This window comes from Habropoda laboriosa, unplaced genomic scaffold (assembly GCF_001263275.1).
Source record: "Habropoda laboriosa isolate 0110345459 unplaced genomic scaffold, ASM126327v1 scaffold67, whole genome shotgun sequence".
Classification (NCBI taxonomy): domain Eukaryota; kingdom Metazoa; phylum Arthropoda; class Insecta; order Hymenoptera; family Apidae; genus Habropoda; species Habropoda laboriosa.
In genome coordinates, this window is record NW_017100242.1 from 805504 (window position 1) to 828005 (window position 22502).

Below are 22502 nucleotides of genomic sequence, written 5' to 3' on the forward strand. Positions count from 1 at the left end.
CTCGTCGAAATTCCACGCGAAGACGGATCTTCTGATTACGGTACAATTTCCCGACGTTTCGCGATACCTCCTCGGTTGTGCCAGGCTAGTTGGCCGTAAATTTCAGTCGTTTCAATTTTCTCCTATGGAAAAAGAAAATTCTGTCCCACGTATATTTTCAACTTATCTCTTTCACGTAGAATCAGAGGGGACGGAGAAATTTAATTAAATTCCATATTTAATTTGTCTAAATTTAAACGCAAAGTAATTAAAAGTTTTCAACGAAAACACTCGGTTGAAAGTTCGAAGAGCGCAAGGCCATCAGAGGGTTAACGTAGACAGAAATGAATGGAAGGGTGGTGTTCTTCTCGCTCGAAGGGAAGGTGGAGAACGCGAGAGAAGCGTTAACAGGCCGTTATGCGTGCACACAAACGTGAATTCGTGCTCGTTCGCCGTGTAATTTGCGAAAGAAATGATAAGTACAGAGTGCGTGCATGCGTGCGTGCGTGCGTGCGTTCGTGCATTCGTTAGTCGTTGGTGAAAGGAAACGCGGGGAAGATCGTTCGCCTGGATCCTTGCGGCCTTCACCTGCGACCCTGTGCGAGCCTTCTAGCATCCTGCCTATTTCCAGGAAACCGGCGTGCGACCGTCGGACTATGTTACAGTATCCTGCGTCCATAGTATCTACGGACGTGTAGAGTGTTCTGAAAATTGAACGATCAGTTCTTCCTTTATCCGACAGATTTAGAGTTTATGGTAGCTTCTTCGAGTCGGAAGAAATTGATTCTTTCGTTTGTAGGAAGAATGTACCGAGAGGTGTGGGATGAGGAAAAGGAAAACGTATTATACGCGTATCTGTATATTTACACGATTAAGATATTGCTACTTTTAGAAAGTAAGACAATGTCTCAAGACTGCACCTTGCAGATCAGAATTCTCTTTGGTTCACAGTTCTTCATTTTTCGGAGAGCACACCTTAACCCTTTCACAGTCTAATAAAATTATGAATTGTGGTCGAGAAATTTATATTTTATAGGTACTTTTTTAATAGCTTTTTTAGAAGCATTTTTGAAGCAGTTCCTTTCTAAGTTTATCCCTAGAAGTCTCTCTCGAGCTAAAGTGTTCAGTACCTAACTCTCTGCACCGGAGAATTTTGCTCGGAATAAACTGTTAATATTGAAGGACCGTATTTCCGACATACTTCGTATTTCCAATTTGTCGAAGACGTGAAAAGAAAAGAAAAATTGATATTTCACGACACTTCCAAACTGGACTTCCTCCTTCGTCTCTCCATTTTCTCCTCGGCAATGTCCCTCCGTGACGACCAGGCAGGTAACGTCACCGTTCATGAATTGCGGATCGACGACAGGTTATCCATCGGTTACGGGGGAAAGTAGAGAAAGGTTAAAGGATTAACAGTAACTCACAATTACGACTGGAGGTATAGTCAATGGCCGCGCACGCGTCCGTCCATCACCGCGACGTTAATGCCCGCGGAATATAAATAGACGATCGAGGCCGCGTGGGCTCGACGTATTAATTATCCTCCGGGACGATTACGGTGATCTGCCCTCGCGTACAAAATATACGAACCTTTCCTAAACGGAAGCGTATAGTCTCGAACGATTCTCCCATCGTCTCTCCCATCGATACCGTTCTCGTTTCAAACAAGATCGTTTCCAGTAAAATATAACGGTACCGAATACTGGACAACAACAAGATCCCACGTTTCGCGTATTAAGGGCTCTCTAAAGATGCGGATCTAGCCACGTATAGTCGATTTCGATCCTGCGTTAAACTTACCTTCCACGGCTTAACTCCACGCACCCTCCGCCATATTGTACCCCTCGTTCTCTCTCTCTCTCTCGCCCTTTCCCGAGAATCCTCAGGAGTCACCGTGAAATATCGAAGTCGGTTTCGTAAATGTTTATTTGTTGCTCGTAATAATATCGCGCTTGTTATTCACGACGCGTTCCGCGAACAAATTTCTTCCAAGTTGGACGCTGGGACACGGTGAAGGAGAAAGAGGGAAGAACGCATGCATATCCGGCCATGCTGGGTAAATGATATCCTCGCGGTGTCCCACCTTTTGGAATGCCATAAACAAGAATTCACTCGATAATGTATTTGAAAGCTCGTACGTTTATTTCAAGCCCCCTGGACGATCTGTTTTTTTTCCCTCTTTTCTTTTTTTGTTATAAAAAAAATATCCAAGGAAGAGAGAAGATATGTAAAAGAAGAGGGGGTGGTTGTGTGCATCTGTCTTTCTTTCCCTTTCTCTCTCTCTCTCTCTCTCTCTCTCTGTTTCGCTTGGTCGAGGATTGTATAACCGCTAAGGAAAAAATGTATGCGCAAATATATTTGGACGGTCTTGGCTCGCCTTTATACGCTGCTCGCCTGCCACGCTGGATATGAATTTTCGTGCAGCATCGTTGTGCACGTGTATTCCCACCATCGGCGGTGCGCCCATATTCTCCCCAAGTTCGCGAAGTCTCAGCGGTTCTCATTTGTCGGTGGAATTATTCTCCGTGTTAGGTGTTGCAGGGATTGATACGAAGGTGGATGGTTCCCTTCCGTGAACAGAAACGAGTTGCCTCTTTCTTATCGTGGCGAAAATCCAGGAAGACAGGTTGCTGGATTTGTTCGCGCCGTTCCGTTGTTAAGCCCTATCGCTTCGTTGAATTACTGGACGGTGTTTTTCCTCTAGCGCGTTAAGTGTATTCTTGGATAACGCTTCCGATTGATTTAGGCGGTTTCTGGTTTAGTAGAGAGGCTTTCCTGGTAGATACGCCGGCATCTTGGTGTAGTTGCGGTGTAGGAAACGAGCATTCTCACGGTTCACCAGTTTTCAGTGCTCGAGTTTAGAGGTTTCTGGATTTTTCCAGAGTTCTCTCACTCGTCGAAAATCATTTTTTAGTCGGTAGCGATTGTAAACGTACTCTTAGGGAGTTGGAAGAGTACTTGAACTGAAGATACTCTTATCGTTGCGATTTCTTTTTAGAGATAGTTTGTTAACCCTTTCGTTGCAGCGAAGTTGCGTGAGACAATTGAGCTGCGAGCCTGCACTTCGTGAAATGAGTGCAATATCTGCTACTATGTTAATAAATTAACTGGATGACTATAGTCTTCTCTAGGAAAGAAAGGGTTGATCTCATTTCGGTAATTTATTAAAAATTAATTAACGAAAAATGAACACTGCTGAAAATTCCTCGGAAGAAAACTGCGAGTCACTGGTGTTGGATGTACGGTAACGCGAGAGTCGCGAGGTGGAGCTTGATTCTCGACTTGGAGGAACGATAGGTCGATACGCGCTCTCGAGCCCAGCCATACGTTGACACTCGCATAATACACATTTCGTTCGCGTAATTAACGCGCTGATGTATAGTTACACGATCCGGTGAACGGAAACTCATTCATAATCCGACCACTCGCCACTCTACGATTACTCATAACCGTATCGCGACATCTTTTCAAGACGAAGAAGAGCTATATCGGAGAACGGAGAATTCATTTTCGGCCCCCGTTATACCATACCTTCACACACACTCTCTCTCTACCTTCCACCGTGTAAAATCTTACAAGACGCTTGAATTCCCGTTCGCTATTGCCCTTATAAGTCCATCAGACGTCTCTTCGTTTTTTCCTTCCTCCTCTTATCGCCCATTTTGGTCGAACAAGTATACCCTCGACGAATCCTCCGGATCGACTTAGTAAATAATTCAAAATGCTAAATAACACCCTTCAACTCTATTCGTCTAAGTTTCTCGACATCGTGCGCACGATAGAATTGCAATTACGAACACGTGTACACCGTTGGTGTCCGCGTGCGTAAAAATGGCCGCGACAAGCGGAAGCGGTTCTCTCCATCTTACGCGTCTACTGAGACAACGAAACGCGTAAGGTATATCCCAGCTGAGAAGAATAATTTACGATCGTGTATCTACTCGGTATTCGTGCTTCTCTATGAATTAAAACTACCTCGAGGCGAGGATAATTAATCGAAATGGAGCGACCGCAACCACACCTGCTAACAACATCAGAGAGGAACTCGTACGATTACGATAATTCCGCGATTACTGACGCGAGCCTGACGGATCGATTATCCTCGTTAAAGTCGATAAAGTGAATAATTGAACGTTCCGTTTGTGAGAAACTCGAACGACGCGTGAAACGAGGGAGGAATGCGACTTATTAGCGGGTCTCGAGTTAATCTAGCATACTCGCGCTGACAAGCCTCGCGTTCCGTAACACGCCAGCCAACGATGGCATGCAGCTTCGCGACGTTTTTTACCCTGCAAAAGGCTACGGCCACGTAAAGGAGCGAGAAACGTTTTCTCTTAGAGTTAGGAAAAGAACGAAGACACACACACACGAGCACAGCGTGAATTACGTAAAGAACGGAGAGGCAGGGTGAGAAGCTCAGTCACGAACGGAGATGAAACGATGTTTTAAGCAGGAGGAGGACGGAGAATAAGACAAAGACGGGGGATATAAAAAGGAGAAAGAAGAAAGCAAGATTGCGAGGGTGGGAAGCAAATCGGGGAAGAAGAGAGCGAGAGAGAGATGGGAAGAAGTAGATTGAGGTTGATAGGAAAGAAAATCGCACTCGCACGGCGTCGTTAGCTTGTTAAGTTGCACGCAACACCTTCGGCTCAAATACCGGATACATCGGCCTCTTCTTTTCCCTTCTTCGTCTTCGCTCTTCCCTCTCTCGCGTTTTCATCTTTCTTTCGCAAGGTGTACTCGTCTATTCCATATGTTTCCGGATAATTGTCGATTATTAATTATTTCGGAGAAAGAGATTTTATAGTTTCCTTCGATTTCAACACTTTGTTACTCGATTTTTCTTCGACCGTGAGAAGAAAACGTGGGGTTCTCTGTAATTTTGTATTTTTATGGGAGGTGGATCGTAATTTCAGGAAATTGGAATTCTGACTTTCGACGTTGTAACAATTGTCACATCCGTAATTTTCACTTAAAAATGCTAAGATTTTATTATGTTTCTGGACCTAAAATTTAAGTCACTGTAGTATTCTGTGTTTCATACTTTCTGTACGAGATGGTCGTAAAACTTGTAAGACTGTAACGATTCTGGACCTAAAATTTAATATACTCCATAGCAATTCCACACGTCTCACCGAAGCCACGTTTTCACAAGCAGTTTCTTCACGATCGTTCGTCTGTTCGAAGAACTATTCGCCTTTTCACTCGGGGCGATCTTACGTTTCTATTTCTTCTAGAAGCTAGCTCACTATCTCGGTGTTCTCTGTAGGCTTTTTCAACGACTGTTCTTGGTCTCCTTCCGCGAATAGAGCTCGGTTTTTCTCGATCGAGGGAAGCAGTCCTCCTTGGCGAGAGTCGGAGGATCGTGCTCCGGTTCGGATACTTTTTCTCAGATATAGAGCCTTGTATTAGCCCTGGAGACACACCGGCTACAGAACAACGGGGAAGGAAAAGTTTCGAAAGGGAGAGAAGACGCGGGCCGCGCTGAATTATTCCTTTACGTCGGATATCGACGCTCCGCGTCTACTCGCGAAAGAAATGCAAGTCAGGGAATTGCATTATGCACGTATCGTCGCTGGGCCGGATTGATTCGTTTCTTCGTGTTATTAAGAAGTTCTCCCTGCGCCTCTTCAAATATGCACCGTTGTTTCCTGCTGTATTATTCACCCTGCTACCTTCTTTCCTCGCGTCGATCCTCGTTTTCGTGTTCCTGGGGATGTTGATGATTCTTCGATGTGATTTCGTATCAGTTCGTTGTTTCCCATTCTGTATCACGGTTTTTGAGAAATTACAGTGTTCACCCGTTTCTGTCTTTTTTTATGGGTTTTAAGTGGGAGTCTTGAAGCGTGACTTTAAATTGTGACGCAAGATATACGAGAGTAAGGTTTAAATCGTACTCTACAATAATTATCAATACCCAGCACCGATACGAATTAACATACAAGCCCAGAGACTAAGTATCGAGCAAAGAACAACCTGATTATCCATCGCCTTGAGCCACAATTCTCCGTTAATTGTGTTTGACACTTTCGATTGCACAAAAGACACTCCCTGTATCGGAATGCTTCCTATCGTACAATAAACAACCATCTAAAATAACACCTATCAAATCGTATCAGCTATTCAACCACGCAATACTCACCCCTGCCTGAAATCTCCGAATCATCTAAATAATCGCTTCAGCTAAACTCCTTATCAATCACCTCTCACTTGCCCACGTTCCTTCCGAGAAGCCACTAGCGATTAATTAAAGAAAAAGGAGCAAAAAAAAAAAGAAGAAGTCAGGGAAAATAGCTGGTCCCTGTTGCATTATCCTTAACCGGGTCTCGTTTAATTACTATCTCGCGGCTTATGCGCCTGTAAACCGGCCTTAAAGGACGATAGCGCGGCGGCCGGTCCCTCGATTCAACTCTCCAACCTCGGCACACACCACTCCTCGGCTCTCGGGTTGGCTTTCCGCGGCACACGAGCAGAAGGAGACGACGTTCTCTCCCCCTCGAGGAGCAGGAACGAAAACTCGAGGGCAGCCAGCGCCACAGAAGAGACAGAGAGAGGCCACGTTTCTTGTCATAGCCCGTTGGAAGGAAGGTGAACGGGGCGCTAACCGTTCCCCACCATCCTATACCCTGTTCCTTCGGGGCAACCGGGCAGCGAGGCATGCGAGCATGCAACGAGACGAATACCTACCTACTCGTGAAGCAGAGTGTTCCTCTGTCGAACCGCTCGGCCGTGGATGCTACCGGGCTCCGCGGGGATCGGCTCGATCGGTATTCGACGTTCTAGCTCGATGACATATATGGCGTAAACGAGGAAGAGGGGCAGGGATGTCCGCGGCAGGAATAACCGGAGAGAAAGATCGGTGGGACCGATAAGTTAATAGATAAAGGATCGGCTCGAAAACGCTCCAGTCGGACGAGTCTCTTTCTCCGTCTCTCGCTTGCTTCAGCTGCGTTTACGTTGGCCAACTTTCGGTCGATCGACTAAACGGTTTACACTGGGCCTTCGTTGTTTGAGGTTTTTGTTGGTTAACGCGGCTGATGTGGGGGTTTTAGGTGAAACTTTGGAAATTTTTGTCAATTTGCTTGGTGAGTTGGAGAAAATTATTTTTGGAAGAATGAGTAGGTTGTGGGTTACGGAGTGGGTACAGAGACGATCTTATCTTGGAGAAAAAATGAATATGCAGGGTGTTCACTGTAATTAGGAAATAGTTGTTGACCAAAATTTGTGTGTTAAGAGGACAACGTATGAGGATAATAGAAATTTAATAAGAATCTCGGAAATAGGTTTTCATATAAGTTTTTTCAAACTACTTTTATTAACACGACACCAGTTGATCAACATTCAAAGTCACTTTCCCCCCAAAACGAAGTTTCTCCCTCTCCCAATCACGCCACAACGACAGAGACACCTTGTACACTATTTACAAGCCGAACCGCAGTTGACAGCAGCAGGTAGTTAGACGAAAAGTACACAAACGAGCAACTTGTACACAGTTGAACGACCAGAAATCGTTTCCACATGATCGACATCGTGTTCACACGAACAACTTCGAGCGACTCGAATCCGATGGACTGGATCGACCGAACAAAAGTAGCCTTAACGTATAAACGCGACTTTTCTCTCTCCGTGTGTCGTTTCTCGGGGAAGAGTTTTCGGCTGTGGATCGTTGGGGAATGCAGAAAACGATAGTTCGTGGCTCGAAACGCGCTTAATTGCTAATTGAAAATTCTTCTTTGGCGGAGATACGCGGCGGTCGCTCGTCTAAAATATACGGCGCATAAGTAGCGTTAATGCACTGGTAATTTTTGCCAAATAACCCGAAGAGAGGTAGGAGGAGAGAGAGGGTTGGTTGGTGCGATTCTTTGCTCGAGGAGAAACTCGAGGGAAGAATGTGGCCGCCGTTAAACCGGCTGAAAACGTTATCTGTAATAATTGTAACAGTTTAATCGTGCACCGGCCGATTTACTGTTTTAACGTCCTCCTGATTATCGAGCAGCCGGTTAATTCCCCTTCCGTTACGTTCGGATTTTTACTATCGACGCGATGGCTCGCGACTTCCAGCCACGATCTTCCATTTTGTTCCTTTTTTCCCGGTGACCGTGCGCCCGGTCAGAAAATTGGCCGTGCATGGCCGTGACCGTTTCAACAGGTACCGAACAAGAGCGTTCCCGAGGCTTCGTGTCCCTCTACGAAACCCCGCGTTCGAGAAATTATAGTCGCCGCGGCGATAAATTTGGCCAGCGTGAACGTGTGTATTAAGGGGTTACGCCACTGTGACAGCGTCAAAATGGAGGCTGTCTTTATGGATCGCTTTCGAAGGCGGTTGGATCGTTGGAGTGAAGCTTTTAGCGTGGATCGATTTGGACGATCTACTTTCACAGATTTTCCGAATATAAAAATAAAAACGCGACGTCATTCGTGGTACCTTGGGGTTAGAGAGAGCATTAATCCTAGAAAACTCCAGGGAGGGTTAAAACAGTGGTTCAGAAATTTTTAAACTTTTGGTTTCGTTATAAAATAATTTGTGTATTTTTTTGTGTGAGAAAGTGATTATATTTTTTATAAAAATATGAACTTTTGCAGTGAACTCCTCAGGCACATTTTTAATTAAAAAATATCATTTTCGTTAGAATGTCCCAGTTTCGAATTCGCAAAAGAAGATCCCTGGAATTCAATCACAATCCATTTTCAAGATTTACCATTAACCTTAGCCTATCTTTTTCATCGAGACGAGCCTAGCATTTAAAACAGCAGGCAGCATGTTTCACTTTCTTTTTTCACCCGACAATCGACATGATTCTAATTCGTAAAAACTCGTCGGAATCTCATACGTAACGAGCTAATACAACTTAATTCCTTTTTGTCACGAGGAAAACCTCGAGTTATGCGGTTCGCACAGATGTCTGTAAATTCCGCACTGCACTAAATGATAAATAAATGCATGTTGCTCGGGGGAGATTAGCATAATTTTTTGGTCACGCGTTGCATAAACAAGGGAATCGTCGAAGAATTTCGACGAATTGCAGCTGCCGCGCGCATTTTCTTCACGGGCAGATGTTTCTTCGTTGTCCCTCGTTGATCGAGTCGCGCGCGTGTCTAATGCGTTTTTCTACCACACTTTCCGCCCTCTTTCTTCCGGCCAATTCCAGGCCGCCGTCCTTTTGTCTTCGTAAATGGCCACAGCTTTCCCTCTTTGATTCGATATTTCTCGGGACGCGACGTGAACGTTTCAACCCTTTGTGGGTCAATTTAGTTTCTCCGTTTCCTGTGCGCCGGGCGATTTATGGAAGTTTAGGACAGATATATTGCCGATCATAAATTCGGGACCACTCCTTGGTCGACCGAAAAAGCGGGCTGTTTTATGGCTTTTTACGAGCCACGACGATTCTAAACAGCCCTATCTGAAAAGGTGAAGTATCGCTTATTTCATTAGGGACCGTTGATTTATTCTAATTGAAGTAATTAATTCGGGCTCTTCGCTTGGAACGTTTTATTCACGTTTCTCCGATGACCCTTGTACTAAATTTCTCCTCTAATTTTCTGTTTGTCCCGAGTGTGATCAAATTTGACGTTCTCATCCTCGAGGAATATAATTTTCTAAGAGAGAATATTCTCTGCTATCAGTAATGACAATTTACTATTTTCTACCAACGTGAACGTTTGTTAGCGAAGTATGTTTCGAAGAATTCTTCAAACAATTCCAAGAATTGAAAACAACTTCCATCTTAGCTGGCTGAGGGAGGGATCTTCTCAAGGGACACTCTCTACACAGGCGAAGAATTAAACAGCCTCGTAAAACCAACCCACTCCTCCCATAGGTACATACAATTAAACTTCCTTCGTCCATTAAACAGCCATTCCAAGGCATAACGGCATGGAAAACATCTCCGAGCTCCTATCCCCGACATTTTTCCCCTCGTTCATCCTTAAAACCGTCGATCTCACTGGGTCAACCGTAGGAATGAAGTTATCATATCAGCCAAACGAATGAAGAAAAGGACAAACCAGAATATAATCGTGGAGCAATAAGGAAGTGTGTGTGTGCATGGATCGCTCTCGTTTCCCGTGTAATCAACGGAACAACAATAAAGCTTCTGGTGGCGTGTGGAATCGTGCGGTGCGCGTAATTTCGACTGATTAATTTCAAACGCGTACACTGGTCCGCCTCATTACCAGGACCAGCAGGCTGATAAGCGTGCTTTAACGATGAGGACGAGTCTGAAAGAAGGGAGAGAGAGAAAGAAAGAGGAGGAGGAGGAGGAGAGAAAAAAGGATCGTTCAACCCCGTGTTGGATCGTCTTTAACCAGCGACGAGGCGTGTCAACGGGGTCCCATGGTATTATTATGAGCGAAGTCTTGGGGGCCAGTTCGCAGCCCTGAGCTTGAAACGGAGACGGAGAAAGGGAACGAGTGGAATGATCGTCTCGCAAATGACACGCCCCGCGACTCGTTCCCTCCGAGAGAGAGTTGCGCGCGCTCTCGCCAAAGAGTTGATTAAAGTCACCCGTTGCAACTTGTATTTTCGACCTCTCGAACCCCAGCGCGGTAGAGAAGAGGCTGGATCCGATTCGATGTTCTCCCGCGAAAACTGCCTTGTAATCGATCGAATAATCGTTCCTCTTCTTCTTCCGGCCGTGTCACTCCTCTGCCTCTCTACCTTCTGTCGTACCGTTTGTACAGGCTGTGTCAAAATGTGTGGACGCATGTTCCGGGATGAATTTAGGGTACGTTTTTATGGTGGGAACGGTCTGTACAAATATTTGCCTTGTTCGATTTTATTTCTGAGGTGGGGATACCTTTTTTTGTTCGATCCGGAGGTGAACGAATTTTAGGGGAAATTTAGTGTGTTTTTTTCTTGGTGTGATTTGGATTTGTGACTCAAATTAGGAAGGACACTGTCGTTCAAATATGTCATAGATTTGATTCATTCAAAGAAAATTCATCTCAATTTAGCATCCGTTATAGGCACTATAAATAACAAGTTCTTTAGAAAAATAATTGACTCACGAAAGGGTTAGAAAATCGCTACAATATTTCTGAGAAATATCAATTGGTGGGAAATAGTAAAGGGTTAAGTGTGAAACATTTCCAGGAAGTTTGTGCACCATTTTTCTACGCACACATTTTGACACGCCCTGTGCAATAATATTTGCTCGAGGACCACCTCATGTTCCCTTAATAAATCCAATTATCGAACATTTATCCCGGTTCGTTAAAAGTCGATTTAGTCGCGGAGCGACTGCCTCGTAAACGAGTCCGTCTCATGCGAAACGATCGGCCATTCCACGGAGCTAGAGATCCTTTGGCCGCAGCATCGTGTCCAACGACGATGATCCATCCTTTCGAGCTCGAAAGGGAGGAGAGATCGTCGCTCGCAGCGAACCGTCTTCTCGGAATAACCTTCTTTGTTCTTCCCTCTGAACTTTCTGCAACTTTCTACCTCATGCACTTTAATACGGCTCCTCTTTTTTCCCATCGGTTTGCAACGATAGAAATTCGTGTTAGTTGCGAAGTGCAATCATCGTACCGTGGCCCATCGATAACCCGTGCGGCGTAGCGACACGTTTTCAATTCACAAAGTGGCAAACTGCTATTGAAATCGTGGGCCCGTCGATGGTTCGCAGGGCCTAAATTTGAAAATTGGCGCGTCGTTAACGTTAAATTTTCGATAAACTAAATATAATCCTTAATTTTTGAACACAGTCTATCGGTGACCCATCGGCGATCCACGCGGCCTAAGTGGAAACTCACGTGAAATTTAAAATTGGCGCGGTACTTAATTTGTTAACTTTAAATTTTCGGTAAACTAAGTATATTCTTCATTTTCTTTATCCCTAATTTTTTAACACACTCTATCGGTGGCCCATCGGTGACCCACGTGGCCTAAAAAAGTCGCGCGAAACTTAAAAACTGAATTTTTCAACCCCTTCCGACACAAATGATAGGCTCAAAAGTAAAGAAAAAAAATATTTGCTTTCCTTCTCAGCTTTTATATTTCACGTGTTTCTTTCCTTTTTGGGGGGCACTTGTCGGTGGGTTGCAAGGCTCGTAATTAATACCACACAGTCGGATTAACGTTGGAGGTTCTCTGGTTGCTCGAGCAGGCCATTCGAAACGTTCCCTTACAAAGGCTGAAAATGATTTCTGCGAGTTATTATGATGTTAGGCATCGTGGCGGCGCGCACAGGGCACCGCGAGACGATGTATATGCAAGAGGGGTATTGCGGTGTATAACCGACTGTAGCCCGGTCGCATAATCAGCAAGAGCCGCAGCGGGTACACGAGGCCGTGCAGCGGATAGCGCACGTGTGAAATATGCATTCGCTCCGCGAGACAATGCGAGCCGGACACTAAATTCTCAATCGCGATAACTAAACTACGCGGCAACAGTCGCGTACACGCAATCGTACACGCGAATATAAAGTTCACGTGCCGATGTCGCTTGTAATTGAAGATACGATCCCTTCTTCGCTCGGCGTTTCCGCTCGAATTTGCCTTTTTGGCTAACCAACTTCGGTAACACTTGTAATTTTCGACGTATATTCTTGGCAAAATTTGCACGATGAGGGATACATCGTCTCGTGAGAGGAATCTCTGCTTTAAGGAAATTCTTTTAAGCGTAGTGATACTTCATTTGTACAGTTGCAAAAAATAGCTAAATTCTGAAAGAGGATCTATGAAAATAATTGATATTTTTGTTAAAGTTTCTAAAATTCAGCAATTTTCTATGAGAAATAAATGTAAAATTTCTCTGAGACAAATTAAGCCAGTTAGTCTCAGGATTTATCAAACTTGTGTTGACGAATCTAGCAAGCTTCTTCTTCTCCATTTCACAATTCTAGCAATCACTCTATAGTCTCAATTTTAACCCGAAGAATACCTCCTATTCTAATCCCACAAACGTCGATCCAACAGAATCCACTCAAAGTTTCTTCGATCCAACCACCACAATCCCCAAAGTCTTCAAAATTTGCATGCCCGCCAAAGGCCATCTACAACATTTCCACGATCTCCCCCAAAAGAGGTGACCGAAGGAATCTTCCTAGAATCCCTTTTCACCGCGAACAAAGCGACTAGAAAAGGATCCACGATTCCAAAGAATACCCGCCGCTAAACTCTTCAGAAAACAGAATCGCATGTCCGAGATGTTAAACTCGAGATCCCTCTAATCTGCGCGTTTCACAAAAGACCGCACGAATCCTCGGTTTGCCACGGCGAAAAAGTCCCTATCTCTCGAATGCATCGATGCAACTGCAGCACACCGAAGTAAAAGAGGAGGTGGGGGCGATTTCGACTAACGATGCCTTCCGCTCATTGGTCTTAATCTGAGCCACGAATCACAATCGGCCCTCCACTTTCCTAACATGGCCTCCTCGAGCCACGACGACCAGCAGAAGTCTCTCTCGCGTGTGCCGTTGCGGCGAGATAGTGCAAACAGAAATTCCGTTATACTGCATAAAGCATCTAGAGAAGAAGAAGAAGAAGAAGGAGGAGGGAGTTGCAGAGGAGGGCCAGTCTAGCTCTGAGGGAGGGAAGAAGAAGAAGAAGAAGAAAGAAAGAAAGAAGAAGACGAAGAGGAGGAGGAGAAGGTTGGCAGGCATGCGAGAGCTGCATTCTCGAAGCTGCTTAACTCGCTAGCTAGCGAGCGAGTTAGCGAGCTGCTAAACGAACGAACCGAACCGACGAAAGAAATATTCGAAGAATAAGCGGCTACCTTTCCTTCCCCTCCCTCCATCGTCGGGTTATTTTATCGTCCCTAATTCATTGTTTTCTACGCCACGATCTTTTACCTTTATGTTTCGCCATTATGGTTTATTCGCTCCGCGGCGAGTCCGCTTCCTTAGGCAGAACGCAACCGCGGATATCCTTACGCGCTCGTTTTCTCTCGTTTCACCAGCGTTTGTTAGTTTTTTCCTCGACCCTCGGTTTTACGACTCTTACGTCCTCTTTGGGTTTTCTATTTTTCCTTTTTTTTGCATTTTCGCTTTGAGTTCCTTTTTGTTTACATCGTTTTGGTTGATTTCGAGGAGGGATGCTCCGGGGTTCTGTTTTTACGCGGAAATCGAACGCTTGAGAAGATTGGCTGGTGAATTGGAATTTGCGAGTTTCGTGGGAAAATATGAGTGTGAGAATTTAGGGAAAAAGTTTAATCACGAAATGTGGAACAGAGTTCCCTAAACAAGTTTGATGCTCCGCCTTCTGCATGCAAAGTACAAGCCTCAAAGCAGCCGCAACACACCATTCACAAATTCGCTCTTTTCGACTCTGATATTCGAAATGGACGTATCGATCGAACTTCTCGTCCGGGAGATCCATCCAGCTTCGATTCTCCTCTCGCTACCTCGATCAGAAGCGACATTTCCCGGTAAATAACTAACGCGCAGGATCATGATCCTCGCTTTTCCCCCCCTTCCGCGTGTTACGCTCGCGTATTCGAACGAAATGTCAATCGTACCCTTTCACCTTAACTCCACCCTCCGCGCTCTGCCGTATTCGCGTTCTTAATCACGTATCCTGTTCACGTCCGCCTGTTTTTTTCTCTCCCTCCAGCAACCTTGCTCTCTCGTATCTACTCGTTGCGGCTCGAATTTATCAGCAACAGGATCGAGCAGTGAGGTCTAAACGTTTTGCCCGAGAGTAGTTTGCCGCTCGATCTTATAATTCTCTCGGATTTCTTTCTATGCACGGTAGCCGCAACAGGTTGCTCCATATCGCGTATTTTTCACCCATCCCCCGTGAAATTATGGCCGTTGCTGGATCTCACAGGTTTTCAGCATGGACGAGGACGAGAGGACGACGCCGAGCTCCGTGATATGTTGTTAAGGGCTTGTTAATTACAAAAGTGGCAGAACAGGATCGGAGGAGAGGCGAGGAGAAGAAGAGGGCTTGAGGTTGGCGTCGCGCGCCCGGTTAGGTTACCTCGTGTTTCCAACGAATCTGACGCTATTTTCTTGCCATAACGACAGGCTCTAGCCGGGCCCCATAAACGCTTAATAACGCGGCCCGATAAGATAAGTAATTGAATCGAGTAAATACATTCTAACGATCGGCCAGAGATATACGATTCCTGCTCGAATTTATCCTGCGGAATTTGCAATTCATATTTTAATCGCGGTCTCGCGTGGCCTGAGTATGCTAAGTGTGTCTGGCCAAGTGGATTCGAGCTGCTGGGCTCTTTTATGATTTCTACTGGCAGAGAGAGAGAGAGAGAGAGAGTGGTGTCGAGGGGAATGGATTCGGTGTTTGGACCTGTTTTCGAGGTAGATCGTTGTGCTTTGAATTATCTATCGGTGGATAATGAATCGAGGATAAATGGTTTCGATAGGATTTCTCTGGGTACCAGGTTTCATTAGGATGTTGTGTTAATAGGGAAAAGATTGGGGGAAGAATGGTGTGTAGATATGGATCGTTTAGGAATTTGTTGAGATGTTTCAATGGAAAATATGGAGTGTGAGAAAAATGGTAATGGAGTTGTTCTGACAGTATGATATAGGGTAACGAGAAGTTGATAATTGGTGTAATTAGAAGGTATTAATATTCTAGTTTAGAGTGTTGACTGTTCGTGGTTATACAGGATCCACGTCGGTGAAAAATTCCACTTACTCTTGTAGGAATTTCTTGTTGTTTATGTTTTTCCTCGTTAGCCAATCTGGTTACGATTTTTTAACTCTGCGAGTACTCGTGTTTTTAATTGATTTTCTTGTTTAATCGTATTAATGAGGATTATCTGTAGATCTTTGCATATGTAAGTAGAAATCGAGTTGCTGCAAAATTTTTTCAAATTTCTTTGCCTTTTCATTCGTTAATCTTTCACCGAAGAGATATGAATTATAATATACATGTGTATAGATCCAAACAAAAATCAGTTGAAAGTGTTTTCTAAAAAATTTCTTTTCTTTTTACTTTTAAGAAACACACTGCTTTCTGAAATTCTGAAAATATTAAGAAAACTACGAACTTTGCTACAATTTCATATGAAAAATTTCGTCAACGCAAAATTGAACTCCACAGCATCCAAGAATCACAGAACTGAATTTAGTGCACACGCATAGATTAACTCGTATCTCATCAGCGCTATAATTTTCCACGTGGCAATTATTACCGCACAATACGAATTCCGAACGGTATTAGGCGAGACCGCAGAGGGCGTGCGTTGGATCATTTCGCGTCTTCCACGTTTCGCGTAATCGCGATTGCGCGTCGTGACACATATTCCTGTTTATTCGTAATATCGCTGCGGTGGCTTTGCGTCACATCTGTTGCGCATCGATGGAATTGCTGGCCGATTCTCGCGCCTCGATTACACGCCGATTACGCGCAATCATAGACACGGCGATAGTGCTACTCCACGTCGTGCTTGCATATCAATGCGAATTACATTCCCGTCGGCTCGCTGGCATTTCAGCCGAGGGATCTCTTGATTCACTTACAATTCCTCTAAGGTTTTTCTAGAGACTTTTTCTCGATATTCTACGGAGAGTGCATGTTTTTGTCGTTATTTGGTAGCGATGAATTCTCAAAATGCCCATTTCGGTACTTCATTTGTAAAAAGTTAAAAAGAGATTTTTTGCCAACTAAAAAAGAGGATAATTTTTCTTCTTTTCTCTTAATTAACTTTCTTTATATCTTTTCAGTTAAAAAATTATTTTCAACATTAATTTTCTCAAACACAAAGCCTCGCATGGAAAAATTCTATCGTACATTTTCAACTGTATATCTTTTCACACTTTCAATTAAAGTTACTGATATTTCCCCAAGACCCTGACATTTTCAAGTGGATTTTTTCCGATCGTTGCACGCGCCTCTGCGCCAAAACTCGAAAGGGAAGCTCGTAGATTAAGACGACAGTTACATCGGTACGAAACTTTCCCCGGGGTGCATCTAATTCGATTAGGGGGATTGGTCGAGAGCCCGGAACTTCCTGTTTTATGTAAATACTTGGAGCCGTAGTATGCAAATCAAATTTCCCGGATGGCGGTGCTCGTTCGAATCATCGAGTAAGAATCGTTCACTCGTGAAACGCAAACTCCACAAAGACGTCGGATATTACCGAGCGAAGAAAAAAAAGAAAAGAAGAAATTCCACCGAAAATATACCCACCGTTTTTCTCCCTTCGACAATTTTGTTAAACACCGTAATTACAGGCTCGAATCGATTACCATTGAAAATCACCGTGTCTCTGCATCCATTGAATTCCGATTCGCTTTTGTAACGAGAACGATCAAAGACGCTGCAGCCCGAGCGACGGTCTTTTACTCAAACTATCTGATTTCTATTACAATGAACCGAGGCATTACTTATTCCGTTGATGTAACGGTAACGGGACGTGATGACAATGTAAACAGACGTGACTCGATTAGCATAGTCTATTGTTTCGTGGTGAATTTCTCTCCGTGGAAACACCGGAAGTTTGCGTACTTTTTTTTCTCTACGCCTCCCGAGAGCTTTGTTCTTCCACGACAAATACCAAATATTCACCGATTCCCCGAGTCGACGCGAGTTTTCCTTACAAATTAATCGAATTAAGGGAAAAGGACTGTAATTACAAGAAAGAACAGAAAAAAAGTAGAAGGTGTTAAAAACATAAAAATAGAGCATTTTATTGTTCAGTCACAGGTTTTTATTCTAATAATATCTTTCACGTTGTGTCGAGAGTAGTCTGCATAGGGGGTGTGTTGGAAAACGAAAAAAAAAAAAACAAAAAGAAAAAACAAAAATAATAATAAGACACAGAATAATCGCTTGCGAGGAAAGCTACAAGGAAAATATTGTTCTCACGTTTGTACATTGTATTTCGATCTCGTTTACAGGCGGCTCGCTTTTATTACTTTCCTTGCTCGAATCGCGTAAAGCTTCATTTTGAATCCGACCGTCTCACTGTCGAACACGAATTTACAATTCGTCGGAATAGAAAAAAAGAACAAAATACTCGATCGACGTTGTACATTTCTATGTGAAAGAGGATGAAACAGAGAAAAAAATAAACAGGCAGACCGTCGAATTCAAGCAGAGACCGCTCGCGTGTAAGCTCTTAATCGCGTCTCGAGCCACGAGAAGTCTCCGTTTCAACGTTTCCGGACGAAATAAATAAGATATACGGCTTGCACGCGCTTATAATACTTTACAAGAGAAAAACAGAGACGTAAAAAAAAAAAAAAGAACACAGGGGAGAGAGAAAAAATATAGAAATCGCGTACGCGTGTCACCAAGAAGAAAAAAAACGCAAGCTGAGACGCGTAGCTCTCGATAATGTTTCAGCCAGTCTATTAAGTACAATTAAATACAAAAAACGAAGAATTTGAATCAGCGCCGCTAGGATTCGATTGAAAAAGAAAGAAAAAGAGGAAGTACGGTATCACTGTGTCTCCCGATGAAACACGAACGAGACACGGAACGACGAGACTCTTTTTAAGAACCGTTCGCTAAAGAAAGAGGAATTGCTTGGAAAAATCGTTTCGCGAAGCTGGTTTCACGGAGCTACAACAAAATCCACACTGGTACAAAGGATACTGTCGACGTGTTATTTCGCGTGATCGTTCTACAATCAGAAAAGAAAGCCCTTTTTTCCTCTTTCTCTCGTCTTTCACCGTGCATTTCTCCTTCGCCTGTACGTTCGAAACAATCGAGGAGAAAAAAGAAAAAAAGGTGAAAATTCACAATGGCACCTAACACTGTTTTTCCGTGCCGCTTTACTAACGTGTCACGCCGCGAGAGAATATCGTCTCTCTCGTCCGACGAGAAAGAGAGAGGGAGAGAGAGATAGATAGATCCTCGACGCGCTGTTTAACCCTAAATTAACCCGTGAGCTTGATGAACGCAATCTCAGGAAAGATGGGAGACGTATTGTATATACAACGACTTTTTTTCTAAGCTTACAAAACTCACTGACTCGCTGCAAATGTACAGACACACCGTGGACCGCTAAAAGTCTCTCGTATTTATCCTCGTATATGTGTACGATCACTGTGAGAGAAGCACCTTAAATATCAATAGAATCACTCGCTCTTTATCCAGCTTATTTACAGTTAAACACACACTGTTCATCGTTTGAGTTCATCTCAACGTGAGCACACTTTTGTTTCTCTCTTTACTCTACCCTTCGTCTTTTCCCTCCTTTCTTATCCTTCCTTCTTTCTCTTTATCCAATATTTATACATACATAGATCGCGATTATTTACACTCTGTACGCCACACCGTATTGCACCCTAATGAAACGCACTGTGCTGAGAATCCTGCACAAACACACTCACACACGCACACACCGATCTCTCTCTCCCTTTCTTCTTCTTCTTCTTCTTCTTATTTTGCTTCTTTCCCTTTGAATTCTACGCCCACTCCTACGATCCACCGGAAGAAAAGCGATGCATACGAATATACACAGACACACGTAGACACAGGTGAAGAGGAGAGTTCTCATATGTGCACGGAGACAGTACGCGATCCGTTCGATGTCCTGTTGTTGTGCTGCCGTCGGACAGGAGGCGGCTGCCTCGTTCTCTGCGTGGTCCTCTGATTGTTGGGCACGTCCGGCAAAGCGAATCTCAATTTCTCCCAGAACAGTTTGTCGCCCCATTGCAAATACGTGTTGGTCTTCAGATAGAGCCTGATGTCCGGATCGAGATCCCTCTGGTGAACGTCACCGACCAGCACCAAGATCAATCTTCGTCTTCTGTCTCTCAGCACTTGATGGTGGGCTGATTTGAAGTCGAAACGACACCACTCGGACTTGATGAAATTCTCCGACAGTACCATGATCGTTCGCCTCGATGATTCCACCGCTTGGACTATCGTGTCGGCTATGAAGCTTCCGACAGGAAAGTCACGGTAGTGTAGGCACAATTTATAGGGAGGATTGCCCATTTCTAGAACAGGTGCCAGCTCTTCGGCGACGAACGCTTCGTCTTTCGAGCTGTAACTGACGAAAGCGTCGAACAATTTGTCCCGATCGTCTCTGTCCACCTCGTGATTTCTGTAGAATATTCTCACGCCGAATCTCGAGTGGAACCACACTCTGAGCTCTTGCCTGAACACGAACGCGAGCATACAGAGGAGCACTACCAGTAGCGAGCCGACCAACGTCGCGACCAACAGAGGAAGATAGTCCTGGAGCACCTGTTTCTCGATGATCGTCTTGGTGTAGTTGCGGTGCACGTCGTTGTCGATGCTTGCCGCACCGATGCACACGCTGTCGTTGCTCTTCTCGCGGTCGTTACTCGCCACAGAGAAGCCGAACTCGTTGTCCGCGAACACCTCGTCACCGAACGCCTCGAACTCCGTCACGTTGTACACGCAACGCAACGCGGACGCGTCTGTCACACGAACGTTCGGCTCACGGATCCACTCGCGGTAACTCTGTAGATAGTCGCACTCACAGGACCACGGATTCCCGGACAAACTGATCTCGATCGAGCCCGGTAAAGTCCACACCGCTAGTGTCGTTAGTTTGTTGCTTTCCAGTTTCAGAATTCGCAGCGATCGAAGAGAGGAGAAGGTGTCGTTTCCAATAGACACTATACGATTTCTGTGAAGATAGAGCAACTTGAGAGCGTCCAATCCTTCGAACTCGTGTCCCTTTAACTCTCGAACTCTGTTGTCTTGCAGATGTAGATCCTCCAGATCTCTCAGCCCGTTGAACGATCTGTTCTGAACGATTTCGATGTTGGAGGAGTTGAGGAAGAGCACTTTGAGCTTCTTACGACCGATGAAAGCGTGGCTGGACACGACACGTAGATCGTTTCCGTCTAGATAGAGCCTGGTCGCGTCCATTGGTATCTGTTCGGGTAGTTTGTTCACGTGCCCGCCGTTGGAACAGTCTACTACGTTCGCAGACCACGATTGATCGTGGTAACACGTGCAGTTTTGTGGACAGGTCATCTCGCAGTCGCAGGCGTCGAAGTCGCAGCAGTGACACAGTGCGAAACAATGAGTCTCGTACTTGCAGAGAAATTGCGAGTGCGACGCTTCGACCAGAGGGACGAACGCGTGTTCTCTGTCGTAGAGAAGCTTGCAGTAAATGCTCTCGAGGTCCATCACTCTCGGTTGAACTCTAGTCTGATTCTGTCTGTTGACTCTCTGCAACCATTCCATGGTACAGTCGCAGAGATACTGATTGTCACCGATGTAGAACTCAGGTAGAGATTTCTCGGGTGGTACGGCGCTGATTCGAAGCGCGTAAGGTTCCAAATTTCGTATCTGATTCCCTTTCAGCTCGACGGTGGTCAAGTTCGGTTTCTTGAAGAACGAATAACTCTGCACCTTGGAGATCAGGTTGTCGTTCAAATACAATCTCTCCACGCTCATTGGTATCGCGTTTCCGGTGATCTCCGTGAGCTTGTTCTCGCTCGCGTCGAAGGTGCTCAACTGCAGTTGACTCTCGATCTCGAAATAATTGCCGAGCTCGCGTATCTCGTTGGAGTGTATGTCTAACCACTGTAATCCGGTCGGTATCATAGCGTAGTCGAACCAACGTAGCTTGTTATCGCTGACGTTCAACCAGACGAGGTTCGGTAGATTGGTGAAGAGGCCGGCGATGTCTGTCAGTTGATTACCGTCCAAACGGATCGCCTGCAGATTGAGGTTCTCGTCGAAGGTACCCGGCTCGATGTACTGTATACGATTCATCGCGAGATTTAATATCTTCAGCTCCTTGATACGATCGAATACGCCCTTGGTGAGATTCCCAATATGATTTTCGGTTAATCGAAGACCGTAGAGCTGCGCCACGTGGTCGAACGTGCCGGTCGGTATCTCTGAAATGAGATTCTCGCCGAGGTCGAGGGTTCGCAGAAGGGGAGTGGCTTTCAGCGCGTCCGGGACGGATTTCAGCTGGTTACGGTTCAGGTGGAACTCCTGTAGGGACGAGGCGTTCCTCAGGGAGCTAGGGTGGATCGTGTGCAGCCTGTTGTTGTCCAACGAGAGTAGATTTAACACGTAAAGTCCGCTTAGCGTCGTCGCGTCGACGACAGTTAGTAGATTATCGCTGAGCAACAGAGTGTGAAGATTGTAGAGCGCGGAGAACGTGTTCTCCGGTAAATTCTCGATAAGATTCTCCTGTAGACGAAGTATCTGTAGGCTGTAGAGATCGCGGAACACCGTAGGATCGAGTCGAGCTATACGATTGTTCGACAAATCGAGCACCACTAAACGTACCAAACCACTGAAAGTAGCCGCGTTCACCCACTCGGCGGTCAATTCGTTGTGAGACAGATCTAACACTACCAACTGCGTCAGTTCACTGAATAAACCAGGCGGTAGCACGTTCAACGTGTTATTCCTAAGATGAATCTCTTGAATATTCCTCGCGTCGCTGAATAATTCTGGCGGCAGGCTGGCGAGTCGATTATCCCCGAGCCTCAAGATGGCCAACGACGAGAGTCCTTCGAACGCGCGGTCCGCCATGAAGCTGATGGCGTTGCACCGTAGATCGATGCTGTGCAGCCTGGTCAAACCGGAGAACGCCGCCGTGGGTAGAGATTCGATGCTGTTGTTACTCAAGTCCAGTTCTTTCAAGTTCGACAAGC

General features: G+C 45.1%; 2 protein-coding genes across 2 annotated transcripts in view; one reads left to right on the top strand and one right to left on the bottom strand.

Annotated features, from left to right (window-relative positions):
• Positions 1-22502, top strand: part of LOC108571974 (lysine-specific histone demethylase 1A) — a 118679-nt gene that overhangs the window by 33651 nt on the left and 62526 nt on the right. The window lies entirely within an intron of this gene.
• Positions 19396-22502, bottom strand: part of LOC108571885 (toll-like receptor Tollo) — a 3762-nt gene continuing 655 nt past the window's right edge. Inside the window, exon 2 of the mRNA XM_017934043.1 lies at positions 19396-22499. Coding sequence (XP_017789532.1) covers positions 19396-22499 — 3104 coding nt within the window. The remainder of the gene's footprint in view (positions 22500-22502) is intronic.